Source organism: Falco biarmicus, chromosome 8 (assembly GCF_023638135.1).
Source record: "Falco biarmicus isolate bFalBia1 chromosome 8, bFalBia1.pri, whole genome shotgun sequence".
Taxonomy (NCBI): Eukaryota; Metazoa; Chordata; class Aves; order Falconiformes; family Falconidae; genus Falco; species Falco biarmicus.
In genome coordinates this window covers 25,902,773-25,919,657 of record NC_079295.1, presented here as the reverse complement: position 1 = coordinate 25,919,657, position 16,885 = coordinate 25,902,773, and the positions used below count along the sequence as shown (strand labels likewise).

Sequence of the window (16,885 nt, the reverse complement as noted above, 5' to 3'; positions counted from 1 at the left end):
TTGGGTGCCTGTGTCCCACTGGCAGCTGCAGCAGAGGAACTGGATGATTCAGCTTTTCTCATTTCAGAACTGTCTCTTTCTGTTCTGGGGCAGACCACAAATTTAACCAGAGGTGTTTCCCATATCCCAGTTGCATGGAAATTGTGTCCCCAGAGATGCTAAATTCTGGCTGTTGAACACGCGTGTGGGTCAGAAGGCTAGAAGCTAGCTCTGGGCTAGAAGGCAGTGGGATGATGTATCAGCAGTCCCACAAACACCAGTATTTTCAGGTCAAGCTTGCTTACTTTACTCAGGTTGAGCTGAAAGTGCCATCCAGCAGCATTGTGAATCTATTCCCCAGCAGTTGTGGTGGACTGATTTGTTTATTTCTAAATCACAGTTATCCAATTTAACAGTGCGCACTACCATTGAACATGACCCTACCACTTATGCTGGCTGCTTATTATTCCCATGGTTATCTATCACATATTTCCTGCTGTGGTATCAATCAGTTACTCTTTGTTGTAGTCTTCCCAACTAGTAGGAATAACTGATCCCTCTTCTCTTTACACTTTTGCTTTCACCAGCCATCAGCTTTCCCTTATCTTTCCTTCCACGAGCGTTTTCTTTCTGCTACATCAGAGCAAGTGTCCAAGCAACCTGTAAAAGTAGCTGCGGTTCACCCAACTTGCACTTTAAATTCTTTCAACCATGCAAGAATGCAGCAAATTTATATGTAAATAGCAATAGTTACAATGCAAATCATCAACCTGGACTAGATTCTGGAAGGTCAGAGGAGGATGGATGGTCAAGGACAAGGTGGAGAAGGGAGCCCGTATTTGCTTTCCTTTTCTCTTCCACAACTTAACTACACTGGGACACCCCGCCATACGGTGCATACACTCCAGAAGCACCATGTTCAGTGGGGCAAGGAACTCCAGGACCCTGCAGTGATAAAACTAAGGTCAGCTGTGTTCCCGAGTATGGCACATAGGGAAAAGCCACTCTGCTATTTATACTACAACTGTTTTCATAGAATCATAGAATGGTTTGGGTTGGAAGGGACCTTAAAGATCCTCTCATTCCAACCCCCCTGCCATGGACAGGGACATCTTCCACCAGACCCGGTTGCTCAAAGCTCCATCCAACCTGGCCTTGAACACCTCCAGGGACGGGGCATCCACAACTGCCCTGGGCAACCTCTTCCAGTGTCTTGCCACCCTCACAGTAAAGAATTTTTTCCTATTATCTAATATCAATCTATTGCCATTCAGCTTAAAGCCATTCCCCCTTGTCCTATTACTACATGGCCTTGTAAAGTCCCCCGGAAGGCTGCAGTAAGGTCTCCCTGGAGCCTTTTCTTCTCCAGGCCGAAGAACCCCAACTCTCTCAGCCTGTCTTCATAGGAGAGGTGCTCCAGCCCCCTGATCACCTTTGTGGCCCTCCTCTGGGCTTGCTTCAGCAGGTCTGTGTCCTTCTTATGCTGGAAGCTCCAGAGCTGAACGCAGTACTCCAGGTGGGGTCTCACAAGACCTGCTGGCCACGCTTCTTTTGATGCAGCGCAGGATTCGGTTGGCTTTCTGGTCTGCAAGTGCACATTGCCAGGCCACGCTGAGCTCCTCATCCACAGACTCAAGTCTTTCTCCTCAGGGCTGCTTTCAATCCGTTCTCCACCAGCCCGTGGCTTGTGCTTGGCATTGCCCCAACCCATGTGCAGGACAGACTGACCAGCCTGTAGTTTCCCTGGTCTTCCTTATTTCCCTTTTTAAAAATGGGGGTTACATTTCCCCTTTTTGAGTGTGTGGGAACTTCACTGGATTGCCATGACTTCTCAAATGTGATGGGCAGCAACTCAGTCACTTCATCTACTGGTTCCCTCAGGACCCACAGATGTGTCTCATCAGGCTCCACAGACACGTGAACCTTCAGGTTCCTCAGATGATCTCAAACCTGACCTTCTCCTACAGTGGGTGGCTCTTCATTGTCCCAGATCCTGCCTTTGCCTTCTGTGACTTGGGCTGTATGGCTGGAGCACTTGCTGGTGAAGACTGAGGCAAAAAAGTCATTGAGTGCCTCAGCCTTCTCCAAGTCCTGGGTAACCAGGTGTCTGATTTCCTTCTGGAGAGGGCTCACATTTCCCCTAGTCTTCCTTTTATCACTGACATACTTATAGAAGCTTTGCTTGTTGCCCTTGATGTCCCCAGCCACCTTTAATTCTATCAGGGCTTTAGCTTTCTTAACCTGCTGCTTGGACAATTTCTCTGTATTCCTTCCAGGGTACCTGTCCTTGTTTCCACCCTCTCTAGCCATCCTTTTTGTGTTTGAGGTTGCCCAGGAGCTCCTTGTTTATCCATGTAGGCCTCCTGGTATTTTTGCCTGACTTATCTTTGTTGGGACGCATCACTCCTGAGCTTGGAGGAGGTGATCTTTGAATATTAACCAGCTTTCTTGGGCCCCTCTTTCTCAGGACTTTATCCCTTTATCTTCATGGCAGATCCCTGAAGAGGCCAAAGTCTGCTCTCCTGAAGCCCATGGTAGTGATCTTTCTGTGTGCCCTCATCACTGCCCTAAGGATCTTGAACTCCACCATTTTGTGGTCACTACAGCCAAGGCTGCCCTTGAGCTTCACATTCCCCACCAGCCCCTCCTTGTGGGTGAGAACAAGATCCAGCCTAGCATCTCTCCTTGTTGGCTCCTCTAGCACTTGGAGAAGGAGGTTATCATCAACGCATTCCAGGAACCTCCTGGATTGCTTGTGCCCTGGTGTGTTGTCCCTCCAACAAATATCAGGGTGGCTGAAGTCCTCCATGAGGACCAGGGCTTGTGAACAAGAGGCTGCTCTTACTGGTCTGTAGAGGGCCTCATCTGCTCGGTCTTCCTAGTTGGGCAGCCCATAGCAGACCCCCACCATAATGTCACCTGTCCCTACCCTCCCTTCAATCCTGACCCATAACCTCTCAGTCAGCTTCTCGTCCATCCCCAGGTGGAGCTCCATGCACTCCAGCTGGTCACTGACACGGAGGGCAACACTCCCTCCTCATCTCCTCTGCCTTTTCTTCCTAAAGAGCCTGTATCTTTCTATCCCAACACTCCAGCCATAGGAGCCATCCCACCATGTCACAGTGAGGCCAGTAAGATCACAGCCCTGCAGGCATGTGCACATCTCTAACTCCTCTGGTTTACGCCCCATGCTACATGCGTTTGCATAGAGGCATTTAATTTGGGCACCAATGAATCGGACTCACTGGCTGGAGTTTCTCTGTGCTGCAAATGTGTGCATTTTAAAGGGTAAAGTGGTTGCTCCTTCTGTAGGTATTCTATTAATCTGTCCTTTCCAAATGGAAAGCCTCCTGGAACTGTTCTGATGCATTTCCACATTTTACTGAATGGTACCTTACATTTTTTATAGCCACAATGTGTCCCATTTGTTTATAGCCACAATGTGTCCTATATGTATGACTCCATCTTCAGTATTTGCTTTTGAAACAATATTTAAAGTAATTCAATTTGCCTATCTACATAATTTTCATCCCACAGGACTAGCAGGACACGATGTGAAGCAGCACAAACATTACCTTCTTACCTTTTCAGAAAGAAACCTTCTGATATTCTTCAGTATTAAATACCAGAAAAAATAATGCCTATGTCAAGTAAGCATTTAGGTAGGTGTCAGACTTCACATACGTAACAGGTAAGCCTGCTAGCAGCAGCAGAAACTTCCAAAAGAAACCAGTACAGATAAACCAGAGTTATGCGTAACCTGTGCTAGGACCATAACAAATGAAGCCTTCCACGACTTCTTAGAACGTTCTTTTACTTTGTACTAAATGTTTATGTATTCCAGTTCATTGGCAATAAGCAGCGTTAGGGATTCTGCTTGCATACCTGAATGAACCTGGGGAGCATCAAGCTTTGGGATGGAGTCCCAAATCCAGCGTCAGTGAAGCCATGCAGCCCAAAACTGCTGATGAGGGAGTCTGTCCTTGACCAGCTCCGTGCAAACCTGCTTTTGGCTTCCAGCAAGGGCTTTCCAGGGGCTTCTCACCTGTAACACACGCAAAGGTTAGGGGACAAAGAAGTGGCAAAGCAGATTTAATCAGGTTATGGCTGCGTTCAGAGGCCTAAGATCACGCTTTAAAACAAATGACCCAAATAAATAGCTTCAAAAGAAGAATGTACTTGATAGGATCATTTTCAGTATTCACTAAAAAACTAAAAGAAAAAATACAGAGGGTTTTTTGTGCAGCATAAATGGAAACTTTTAATTTCTTAAGATGCACATCCATCTATAAAAATCTGAAAAGATACAGGGATAGTTTTGTTTTTCCAGTGTATGGTCTGAGCCATTGACCCAGCTATTGCATTCTACTGGTCAACCCAGAGGCAGTGGGGTGGCCTTCCAGCACCCCGCGACTGCCATCAGCTGCGCACTGGCCGCCCTGTGGGATGTGGGTTGTCAGTTGGGTCTTTACGTGCGTGATTCAGAGAAAAAGCCTTCCCTCTTTTCCTGTGCTGGCATGTGGAGGACAACAGCTTTTAGCCCGCTATGCATGTCAAGATTTATCTTGCATCTACAAGTTTAGCTGCTGTTCTCACTAAAACTATGTTTTGAAGCCTTTACTTCTGAGAACGGCAGCGAAGATTTAGTCTGTCAGCTGTGGTTGAGAAAAGAGTAGGATTTGTTACAATAGCAACGAGCCGACAAACAAAAATAAGCATCAGAAATAAAGACAATGGTGGTAGAAGCAGCTTTGCTATTATCTAGCGGTGCACTTTTGGAAATGATTGCAGTTGAGAATCACTCTAGTGGTTATAAATTACCACAGTGTTAGTTGTGAGCACGGCGGCAGGCTGGGTCTAGTACGCTTCCTTGGGCGACGGCAGCGGCTTTGTCACAGAAGGATCGGGAAAGTCTGGAAAAGCTGCAGTATAAGGAAACAAGATTATAAAAAGTAAGACTTTCAAGTGAGGCTTTAGTACAAAATGATTCTCAATGTCCTTTTTTTTATGGTTAAGTTTCTAAGATTAGAATCCAAATCACGGCCATCCTGCGTAAAGATATTGGAAACAGAAAGGGATCAGCAACTCTTACGGTCTGAGCAACTTACAGAATAAATTGAGAGAAGGAGAAACTAAATCTGCTTTCAGCAGTGCTATGGAATGATTGCTTATGCAATGGATGCCTAAAATGTCTAATAATTTTAATTTCTATGTCTTCATTTTCCTTTTTGCCATGTAAATTAATAAATAAATGCCTGCATTGATATAGTCAAGAAATAAAACTTTAAAACAAATGCGTTTACAATAAAGAGACCTGGCTGAAGCATTTTCTGTGGATTACCTTTCCATCAAAGGGATCAGAACAAAAACATACCATGCAGATACATTTACTTATTTATTTAGTACTCAGGAACCCACGTGGATTTTCCCATCACTCACCAAACAAAAGAAAACCCCACAGACCAACGTAAGGACTTGCATTATCCCATTCTGAGCATTTCAGTGCATCCCATGAAAGCTGTTGAGAGTGAACACTGAGACTCAGAAAGCCATCGTAACACAGCTTTGTAATGTTGTGGCCATGGCTAAGAACTGACACTGATATTTGCAGTCCTGCGACTTGGGAGTTTTGCTGCTTGTATAATTAAACTTCTAAAGGATCCGGAGAAGATCCCTCTGATCTCGCACAGCTCATTTTTCAGCCCTGTGTGTACCACTACCATCTACTGGCCTAACCGAGACTGACTGTTTTCCAAGCACCAAGAGCAACCATAATTCACGTCACCTCAGAACACCTAACGCCAGTCAATTTGCTCCTGATGGTTACTTACACGAGGGCTGCATCAGATTGTAAGAGACCAGCACTGGCCTGCAGGGGTTTAAAACCAACATTCCAGTGATTACCAAAGGAAATATTTTATTATTATAGCTCAAGAAGAGGCTTTTTTCTTTTTTTTTTAGCTGACAATTCAGAGCCTAGTTGCTGAATGTGCAATTTAGCTTTTAACCAAAAAATTCTGCTTATATACAAATGCCCTGGAGGAAAGGTATGCCACAGATTTCATTACAGTGGGTTTATTATTACACGAGACTGAGGATGCCTGTTACTACACTAAGAGAGAGGCAACATGATGAAAAAAAATAGCGGGGGCTAAATTAAACAGGAATTTGTGCGATGGTGCCCTGGGAACCAAAGCTGGTCAAGTCTCTCAGAGTGTGAGGAAACCTTCTGTTCCCTACACTCCCTCTGGAGTGTACTGCGCAGATTTCAAGTGGCCCCATAGCTCCTTCCTTGTCGCGACCCAGCCACAAACTGTGTCTGTGACGAGAGGAGTATCCCTACGCAAAGAAAGGCAGCACTGCACCCAGGAGAGGCACAGCTAGAAAGGGCTGCATAGGTATCATGTTGCCCACTTACAGCCTTGTGCCACAACCCTTCGCTCTGCCGGGTCATGCTGGACATCTCCGCCATGCATACGTCCCCATTGCAGGCTCCAGTCCAGTTGGGATGTGACAGTTGCACCAGGCATCTCCTTCCCTGGGACTACTTTCCCAAGGGCTGCTAAAGGGATCAGGAGGTAAATTTTCTCCTGGAATACAGTCTGCAAAAATAAGCACATGGATTTTTTCCAAACCCTAATATCTGGCAGACATGCTTGTCAGATGTTGGTCTGAATGTATCTATCTCTGATGGGGATACCCTTCCATCCCCCAAGCATGGAGGTGCTATGAAAACATCTAACGCTTCCCTTTCAGTAAACACATGCGAAGAGGCTAGCACAGCAGAGGAAACCACCAACATTCATTTGCCAGCTCAGGCTCTGGTGAACCTAGTTCTTGGGCATGGGAAGCACTTCGGTGTATCTCTGCAATGTTTGTGGCAGAAATGAACGGGCTCCCACACAACACAGCCTCCACAGTCCAGCAGGAAAACTCCTCCAGCCCATCACTCATCCCTGGTGCCCCAGCTCCCAGGGCTGCAGGGAACAGGCAATAGGCTGGAAGAATATCTGTGCATCATCGCCATGCTCCCATCCATCATCCTCACTAATGGTGCTGTGGCTCCTTCCTCCTCTCCGCACCTTATGCACACACGTCCTGGGGCATCCTCATCCACACCTTGGGAAACGCTGGGACCACCACGTGTGTGGAGACTGTCTGCAGTGCCCAGGTCTAGGTCCAGCCATGTAGCCAGAGAGCAGGCTGGTGCAGCTGTCCCTCTCCTACCAGGATGACCCGGTGTGAAGCCTGGGGACTGCTGTTACGAGACACTAAAGCCTGGCAACTAATTAAAGCTGGGGAAAGATTCAGGAAGAAGAATTACAGCACAGAAAATTACTATTCACGCTTTAATCTTCCAGTTGAAATAATACAGTGAATCTCACAGCCGATATCATCAAGGTCAGCAGTAAAAAGAGTCTCCACATACTCCGTTCAGGAACGGTATGGAAGGACCTCTGATTAAGGGAAAACAAATGAAAGCTATGGGTAACAAAATCCAGAATGAAGACTAGAAACAATCAGTGATTACACTCTTGAGTGAGTAATACCTGCAATTATAAAAGTTAAATGATAAAAGACTTAAAAATAAATATTTAAGGATCTGTTCCCTCAAACCCCTTTCAAAGTAGGAAGAAAACACCGCTTGAACTATTTTTCCCTTAATGCAAGATCATCTACATCGGAGTCGATGTTATAATCAATGATCACTATTTTGAGGGTAGGGTTATTTATTATACCACAGCCCTTCAAATATATTTAAAAGATTACAACATACCTCAAGGAAAATTGATTAAATGCTTATGTCAAGTTTTCTGGAAAAAAAATACACCTTCATTAACCACATCAAAATGCGACAAGAGCCTGCATAACTGGTATAACAGCATCATAGTCTGATAAATACATGTCCTTGGAGATGACACGGCTTGCTCTAGCAAACAAAAAGCACCTTGCCAAGCCACTGTGCTTGCTGGTGCTGCAGGAAGGCAGCTTCTACACACTTGTCAGTGAATGGGATGAAAGGGATTTGTTGGTGTAAGTTCCTCCAACTGTAGTTTAAATAGGCGACATTCTCATGGGGAAGGGAGAGATGGTCACACCCTTTTTTCTTCCTTTTCTTTTGGTGGTAAAGAAGCTATCACAGTTCATACATATCAACAGCAGATTATTTGGGAATTGCACTCAAAAGATGCAGTACACAAATTCTGATAGTGGACTTCACATAAAAACAGTCCCATAGACAAATCTAGAGGACTAAACGTTTGAGTTTCTAAAACATTACTGAACACTAATGTATGGGGTCAAGCCATTAGACAAAATATACACAGAAAAGCTGTTTATATTTTATATGATGGAAAAAATCTCAGATTAGAGAACTTGTGATAGCTACACCCATAGAGGTTATTTGAAACAGTAAATTGAAAATAATATTGGCATGAAAATCATCTGCAGCCTCTTTGACATTTTGAATGGTTCTGTAAACCAGCACAGAAATAGTCTATGTAATAACAATTTTTTAAAATAGCCCTATACATAATCATGACAAGAACAGGCAATTTTTGTTTCTAGAATTGGCCATGTGAAATCTAACTAAAAGGCAGTCATACATTCCTGTGCACATGCACAAATAGTGTGTAAAAACATTTCAGTTGGCCTTGGCTGCTTGCTTAATTCTGAGGAACATACCTCCTCTGTCTTAGGGCTTTTGCAAAATTGTTACAATGAGTCATCTTAAAACAAACAAACCAACAAACCTAACAATAACTGCAGCCCTTTGCAGCAGCTTTAAGAGATGACTGAAGGCACAGTAAATCCATTCCAAAGTAACTTGTCGTGACTAACCATTTGTTTTTCCATGCTGCAATAAAAACAAAAAATAAAATCCCTGAAAATCTCCCGGGTATTTTCAGAGGCGTGGGTGGAGGACTGGTTAGGGTGGTGGAAGTCCCACGGAGAGCAGGCGATGCTGTCCCGGGCCCCTGTAACTGAGGTAGTGCAGAGACCCGCGCCGGGTCCTTCACAGCCGCCAGCCTGCAGCCCAGCTGGCCTGTGGAATCATCTCCTTCATTAGCACCTTCGTACAAACGCTGAAAGTGAAAAGTGTCCTGAGGGTCTGCTACATGGGGTTATAGGACTATAGCACCCTTTGGGAACAGCAATGTGGCTCCCTCACACATTGTCCTTAGCTGCCGAGAGCAGGGTCTCAGAGGAGCATACATGAATACTGCAGAAATACTGTAGGTGAACAGTAAAACAATTTATTACCATAACTTCAGCAAGATTTATAAGAGGTTGTTTTCCTTGAACAGATACTGCCCAAAAATATCTTTAAATGAGGTTGATGGCATTCCATTTCTAAAATAACTCAGGTGAGAGATCACACGGTTAAATCATTAACAGGCTGCTGGATGCATCTCAAATATATTAACTTCAGGATGACAAAGCCCATATGCCATTATATCGCTAGACTAATTTATTTTCTAATGTGAACTAAGCATCGTGGGTCAAACCACCAGAACTCTGGCACTCCCAAGTCAAAAGTGATTTCACTGGAAATCTGCCTGGCAAGAATCCTCTGTCTGAAAAAATAACTGTTCAGTTTGTAGAAGGAATGGCTATTAAGAAAAAAACCCCTACCCCATAAACCTCGGAAAATGTTTTAGAGCTCCTAAATTCAAGGCCAAATTCTAATGCTGGCTCATGAGCAGATTCTGCGACGTAAAAAAACCAAAACACAAAAGCCCAAATGTCCATGAAGGAAAAAGTTGCATGAAAATGCCCATGGCTGTGGGGCCTCAGACACGACTGCTCCATGTGAGAGGCTGGAGGTTTATGGTGTGGGAGTATTTTCAGTTCCTGGCTTGTCCCCGAGAAGACAATTTTTCCATGGTTCTGCCTTGTGTCCTCACCTCATCCTGCCACAAAGCAAAAGCTCTCCAGGGTAGGGAGCCCCTGTGGCATTCACACCAATGGCTACAAGGCTTCCTCTGAACACGGGTGCCCCAAGGGACTCCCGAGAAGATCACAGAGTTTCACACAGAAGACAATGACCACTTGCTACTTTTGATGAATTAATTGTCGTCACTTCTCTCAAAATCAGAAATGAGGATGCTTTCTTCCAGAGCAGGAACATCAGCGTTAATCTGTGGCAAATAGGCATTTCTGACCCACAGTATCCTGCGGAAGAGCTGGTTATTCTGTTTGTGCAGGCACCACAGAAACAGGGAAATGGCAGCCAACATCACCAGCGTCACGAGAACAGCCAGAGCCACAAGCCCACGGTATGATGCTATAAGGGAAGGACAGAAATTGTTACTAAGCAGATATAGCTATAATTATAGATAACTCTAAATATAAACATACAGATGTTTTATGGAAAACATTATTACTCCTTATAAGTCACGCATTTTAAATTATAGGTTTAACAGTGAAAAATGTTACTTCACAAAGTATTGGCTCAAAATGTGTTATTACTGCTTCTAAAAAAAAATTAAGAAAGTATAGAAGGAACTTACCTTTTTCAGAGGGTTCTGTTGCATTGATATCTGAAATAGAACCCAGAACTGTCATAAAATTACCCACAGAGCTAACAAAAGTTGCTATATATACTCACTGTAAAATTGATACCGAGAAGATAACCTACCCAAAGCCATGCAAGGGCAGGCTGTTCTTTGTTTAATTGGAACCATGTCAATGGGATTCCAACTGGCCAAGTTAAACTTGACCTAACCTGTTAGCTAAAATCCCTTACATTTGGCGGAACATATTAATTGACATTTGGGCAAGGATGAACAGCACTATTTAAACCCACTTTTTAAAGCAGAAATGCAGAAGCGGGACTGTGCAGCAGCAGATTAACCTAGCGGCTGAGTCCAACAGTGACTCAGGCATTTTGGGTGGACTCTGGAAACACTTCAGCTCTCTCACAGACCCACGTTCCTACTGACACGGTGTCCGTGCAGCTCTCCCAGGCTGCACCTGCCCATGCTGTGAGGTCTGTGGGTCAGCCTGGTGGTCTGCACATGGCTCGCCCATACAACGGAAAGTCATACCGCAGTCAGCGATAACACAACAGCTGCCCAGGCTCCTCAAAAGAAAGTTACCCTGGCTGACTGGGTTTTTTGTAAGTATTTTTTCTAATCCCAAGGGACAGAATTATTTAAATGAAAACCAAGAGCAAGTAAACAAGCAACAAGGAACATTTTAAACAATGGTTATAAGGACACAACCACCTTCTTTCATGGAAGCACATACCTGCATCCATTTTACATACAAAACCTTTTTTTTCTCTGCATGGAGATAATTGCCAGACTCCATCTGTGGTCCTCAGGCTGATACAAAAATTCCCTTTGAGATGATCAAATTCAGGCTCCCTGATGCCCCAGTTAGAATAATTTAAGGGAGAACCATCAAGCCAGGAGATTGTCTCATCTAAGGGCATAAGTTATAAATCATTATAAAATAGCAGAGTATTTTGATAAATATCTCTGTTTCAGTTGCACTTACCCTCACATAAAAAACAAATACTGTACTTCGTCTGCTTGGCCACTATATTACCTTTTTTTTTCCTTGCAGGATTTATAAACAACCTACGCATTTGACACAGAAGGTGGCCTGTAGTGCTTCTTTAAGAACAAAGGGATTCACATGCATGCATACATAATGAGTTTTCAGAATACTAACAAGTAACGATTACAGAAAGCTTGGCTGATTTTACTGCATCATAAACAGGTCATAAGCAGTGAAAAAAAATCTCAAAAAGTAACAAGGGTTTTGGAAGATAGGTACACTAACATTAAAATGACAAAAAACCAAACCAGGTTCTTACAAACAGTTCTCTTCCACTCAAAACTTACTCTCTGTAACAAGCAGGATGTTCAACCAAACCATTTGCACTGAATAACCAAAACTGTGCAATTCTTCCAAAATGAAGGCATTTTCATCTTCATCTTGAATAGTCAGAAGATTTGATCCTATAAATTAAACACAGAACAAATTTTCAAACAATCCATGTGATTAAAATAAAACATTGCATTTCAAAAAGTTAGTATTATAAGCCTTAACTGAAAACCTTGAGAAGTCTGGTTATGCATTGTAAGTTCTTAAATTTGCAATTAACGTGAAAATGTTCAGCATGATATAAAACTGTTCTTACATGATTCTAAAACAAGTTTGAAGGGGAAAAAATAATTTTATGTGTATTTTCAGAAATCAGTATTTTCACAAGGAAAGGAACAACAGTTTCATAGTTGGCTTATGAGCTTCACTATCGTTATCATGAACTAGAGAAAACACACGACATTATTTCAGCCAGTTCAGAAAACACGTATTTTTTTTAAGATATTAGGAAGATATTTTGCAGCTACAAAATAATCACTTACTTTGATTTTTGCAGACTTCATATGCAGTATCAAAACTTGTGCCCTGCAGAACTGTGGAAAAGCTGTAGCAACTGTTTTTGAATTTGATCCAGGGAACAGTTTTTTCTGAACATAAGCCTTTATAGGCAGTAAGTTTCTTTTCTGTGATAGAAATAACAGCACGGGTTTATTGGCACAACATACACATTAATATAACATTCCACGTGCAGTTTTGCAGTAATGCTAATAAACACATTATTGGGTTATGCCTCTATTTTTCAAAGTGAAAATTTAGTATATATTTGTATTGGAAGAGTAAAGCTGGTTTTACTTCTGATCAGAAGCCTTGCTTGATTGCAACAGCAAATCAGGACAATCTAACTGGTACTGATGTGCAGAGGGTGCTGTGAGCAAAGTACAGATCAGAGCATTCCGGGCTGCCCAGCATCTCCCAGAGGGCTGGGGATTTCCAAGGACTGCAGAGATTCTCTCCTCTAAGCCACAGAGGTAACTTGTGCCAAATACCACGGCACAGAGGAGAGCTTCCCACCGTAAGCAGCTGCCAGCCCCCCTGGAGTGCAATGTGCTGCAGCAAAGAGCCCCTCTGACTCAGGCCAACCCTACAAGCTCATTTTGTGATACCCAGCATCACTTCCCAGTAGGTTCAGCTACGTTACCTATAGTCTCACAAGCCTCCTACTTTGCTACAAAACACATTTTTTAAAAATTAAGTAAACCTTAGGCTATATATGATTACATAACATGACAAACACATTGGAAAAATCAGTCAGCTTTATGACAAAACTACGATCAAGAATAATTTTTGTCCTGAAGGATTCCAAAATAGCTTCCTTCTCAACAGGTCCAAAAGCTGTAATAAATGCAGGCAAACCCCTGGTGACCAATACCACTAAATAGGAACTCTTTTGAGAACTGGATGCTGCCGAAGACCGCAGTCTTGCACTGAATGCAGTTCCAGACCTGAATTCTAGATTCAGATGAAGCCCAGGTAATCGACAGAGTATTGCAGGAAACTCAACATATTTTAGGATACAGGAAAATATTCTTATCTTTACAACAAAAAAAGTTGCAAAATAAACTTTTATGTGCAACCAGTGAAAATATGCCTCTGATTTTTCATTTTGCTCTAAATGCTTCCCTTCTCCCATCCCCCAGTTAACTGTGGCAAACCGAATTTATTTCCCTTCAAGCTAGGTTATTAGCAATCATCATTTTTCAAAGATAATACAGTGTTCACTGAGGAGACATGTTAGGTAATCTTCCTGTTCCTTTTCTATTGTGAAAGTTCTCTTTCCGTTCTTTTATGGACCAGACCTGATGACAAATAATTTAGGGGGGAAAATGGTTTCACAAATAGAAGACAAAGCAAGGAAATGCCAGAAATATACTTCAGTTTTGAATAATACTATCATCATTGCTCAACCTCAAGCCAATTAATTTCCTTTCATACACTTCCACTGCCAATACACACATTCGGAGCTGCAAGGATCTCATATAACGGTTAACTCTGACTTACTGGGTGGCACATGGCAAACTGCTCCTTGCAGAAGTCGTTCACAGTTGGCACTCCTCCAGTGCCCCGAAGTATCCATGTAAACACAGCTACCAAAGGCCTGGGACTCGTCATCTTCCCAGAAGGTAAACAAAGACCTAGTCCCATCTGACCATTCAAAGTTAAGCCCGTTCTGCCAAAACAAATTTCAGATTATCTTTCCAATATGCTTTAGCACCACACAAGTTCATCTTCTCCTGGTGGCATTCTCACCAGGTATTACAGAATGTCTTTTACTTTTCCAAAGGCTGGGTAGATCCAGAAGGATCTACAAAAGGCAGATCCCAAGGATCCTCCCAACTTACTTCTGGGAGACCACACACTACATCTAACCTGCTGTTTTCAGCAAGTGGTTATTTGGGCCGTTGAGACACTACAAATGAAACAACATCACTTCAATGCTGACACTACAAGAGACTTTTTGTTTGTTTTTTAAATGTTTTCTATGGCTTTTAGTTTTCATTAGTCATAGCACCAAAGCGGCTCTCATTAGACTTATACATTAGGTTGCAAAAAAATGGTTAGGGCTCAAGCTTCCCAGGACTTCCCGTGACTTCAAATGAACGACACAGCTCATTAGCTTGTTATCGGAAAAACTCCATGGCGGTATCACATTCACAGCCAGGGAGTGCACTACGTACATCCGAAGTGAACAGCCCAATCCAGTGGTTGTAGCCCAGCTGATTCACAATGACCGTGAGGAAAGATTGGTGATACTGGTCCGTAATGCTGACCAACTCTGCCCCATTTGCCATGCAGGTTTTCAAAGCTGAAGACCATGTAAAATTCCCACGTATTAATTTATACATTCTGTTTCCATATTCTAAAGTATCTGGCACAGGGTACATTTCAGATGCATTGATGACATGTCTGGATGTGTCTGTTATTAAACAGAAAGAAAGGATTTATTTATTTTTTAACACAGATTGAACATAGCAGAATAGCTCCTAAAAAATCAGAACTATCCTTAAAAACAAATCTAAAAATTGCAAACTCCTTGGTTTCAGGAAGGCATTGTAAGCTTTAACAAGAAAAAGACAATGACTACTAGAGCAGGATCTGAAATTCCATCACAGCACAAAACTCATCACAGGAGTGAATGAGTTTAATGTATCTCACACACACACAAAAAAAACAAACAACAAAAAAAACCCCCAAAACCCTGGATGGAGTTAGTTCCACTGACTGGATCTTTGAAGATCTGTAAGAAATCATCTGGGATCTAGACGTATCCCAAACGTCCAATAGTAGTGGGCTGCAGAGTGCTCTTATCCCAGATACCGCGCATGTAATTTAGATTATGAAAAATAATGGGTCAAAAAAGGGGTAATTTCCAAGTTCAGTTTACAGCAGAAAGCCTGACCTCACAAGTGATTATACTGGCACAACTGAGAGGATGAAAAACTTTTGCTTATGGTACAACTGCGTGCTCGGGAGCTTCCTGAGCTCATCTGTACAATCCCCGAGCCAACGCAGAGAGGATCACAGTATTGGCACTTAAAGAGAAATCTTTAAGTGCATGGAGACTTAAATCTGTTTTTGATGATAAACTAACATATCAATGTCCAAAACAATGAAAGGAAGAAGCAGAGTTTTTAGATTTAAGAAATATAAAAAGGTAGAGCCTTCCATAAGAAAAAAAATGAAGAGGCAGAGACCATCTGCACCCCAGCCCAGTCTGTGATGCTGCTGCGCTTGCTTTTCTAGAGGAGGCAAATGCCTTTGCTAATGTGTATGAATGCTCACAGTATACTTTAAACAAGGCTGTTAAAGCAATACCTCAGCTTTAATCCCCTTTGTCAGTTTGGATAAGTTACTTCTGTCTGTAAAACTCTGTGATTACAAAATGAAGTGGTTACTCTGCTATGAGGTGGAGTGGTTTTAGAATTGGTTCCCATTATGACTAAGAGAGGAGTGTTAACAAGCATATTAAAATAGTACACATTTATTATTTGTCATTCACAAATCATTTACAATTAGAAATTTCTAATCAATAAAAAGTTATGCTCTTGAGCTAACTGAAGCACTCTATTTTGCTCCAGCTTTTAGTGTGTGTCACTGTTTAAGAAAAGGCAGGAAGTGCAGGAAAATCCCAACTCAAGCATCCCTAAGAGATCAGAGTCCAGTTCAGCTCTCCTGCTGGTGTATTTCATTTTAGCCTCCTACAGAGAATAATTCAAAAAAGGGAAGATGGGATGCAGGCAGGATAGCAGAAGCAAAGCACCATCTCATCTTCCCAGGAGCTGACACATTTGTTTGGACATTTGAGCAAATTTAGCAGTTCACTACTGCCAGCAAGAGGCTGTCCCACCTCTCCCTTCCTTGCTCCTCTGCTCTTCCAGCTCACATACCCATGCACAGGTCTGGCACCTGCCTGACCCTGCATTGGGCTGATGCAGCCTGGAAAAACGGCACAAAATGACATCAGCTGAAGGCAGGGGGCAAGTAGGGGGAAAGGGGAAAAGACCAGAGTGTTTTCTGCTGAATTAGCAAGCTGAGCTGCTCAATGGTTTGGGAGCGTGCCGTGGGTGTCACAGCAGGGAGGCAGGACTGCCCCCCTCACCCCCAGGAACACCCTGCTGCGCATGGGGCAGGCGGGCAGCACCGAGCCCAAGGCACAGCGCAGCCCCCCCATCGCCACGGTGCTTTGGCCAGGGCCCATCGGCCACTCTCACGTGCACCTGACCAGGGAACATGGGAGGGTCCTGGTCACCCACTGCAGCCCCATCCCTCCCCAGGCACCCTGCAGCCTGGCCGGGGGCAGCGGCTCTCCTTCCTGCCTCTTAATGCCTTTGCCATCTGTCTGAAGCAGCAGCAAGGGTTAAAAAAATAAACACTGGGGAGGTAAACTAAACAAACCAGCAGGAAAATGCATGCATTTATTTTTTCTACACTACGTGTAGGATTACTCCAGCACTAATCAATGATGTCAAATACAGCTATGGTTTGCTAAAGCCACATGTGAGCGCTGCCC

At 43.3% G+C, this 16,885-nt stretch overlaps 1 protein-coding gene across 1 annotated transcript in view; it reads right to left on the bottom strand.

The window, feature by feature from the left end:
- Positions 1-7,316: 7,316 nt before the first annotated feature.
- PLA2R1 (phospholipase A2 receptor 1) overlaps positions 7,317-16,885 on the bottom strand; it is a 43,400-nt gene continuing 33,831 nt past the window's right edge. The window contains exons 24-30 of the mRNA XM_056348752.1: positions 14,553-14,791; positions 13,876-14,044; positions 12,360-12,500; positions 11,835-11,951; positions 11,233-11,409; positions 10,494-10,523; positions 7,317-10,267 (exon numbers count right to left, since the gene is read on the bottom strand). Coding sequence (XP_056204727.1) covers positions 10,050-10,267; positions 10,494-10,523; positions 11,233-11,409; positions 11,835-11,951; positions 12,360-12,500; positions 13,876-14,044; positions 14,553-14,791 — 1,091 coding nt within the window. The 3' untranslated portion in view covers positions 7,317-10,049. The remainder of the gene's footprint in view (positions 10,268-10,493; positions 10,524-11,232; positions 11,410-11,834; positions 11,952-12,359; positions 12,501-13,875; positions 14,045-14,552; positions 14,792-16,885) is intronic.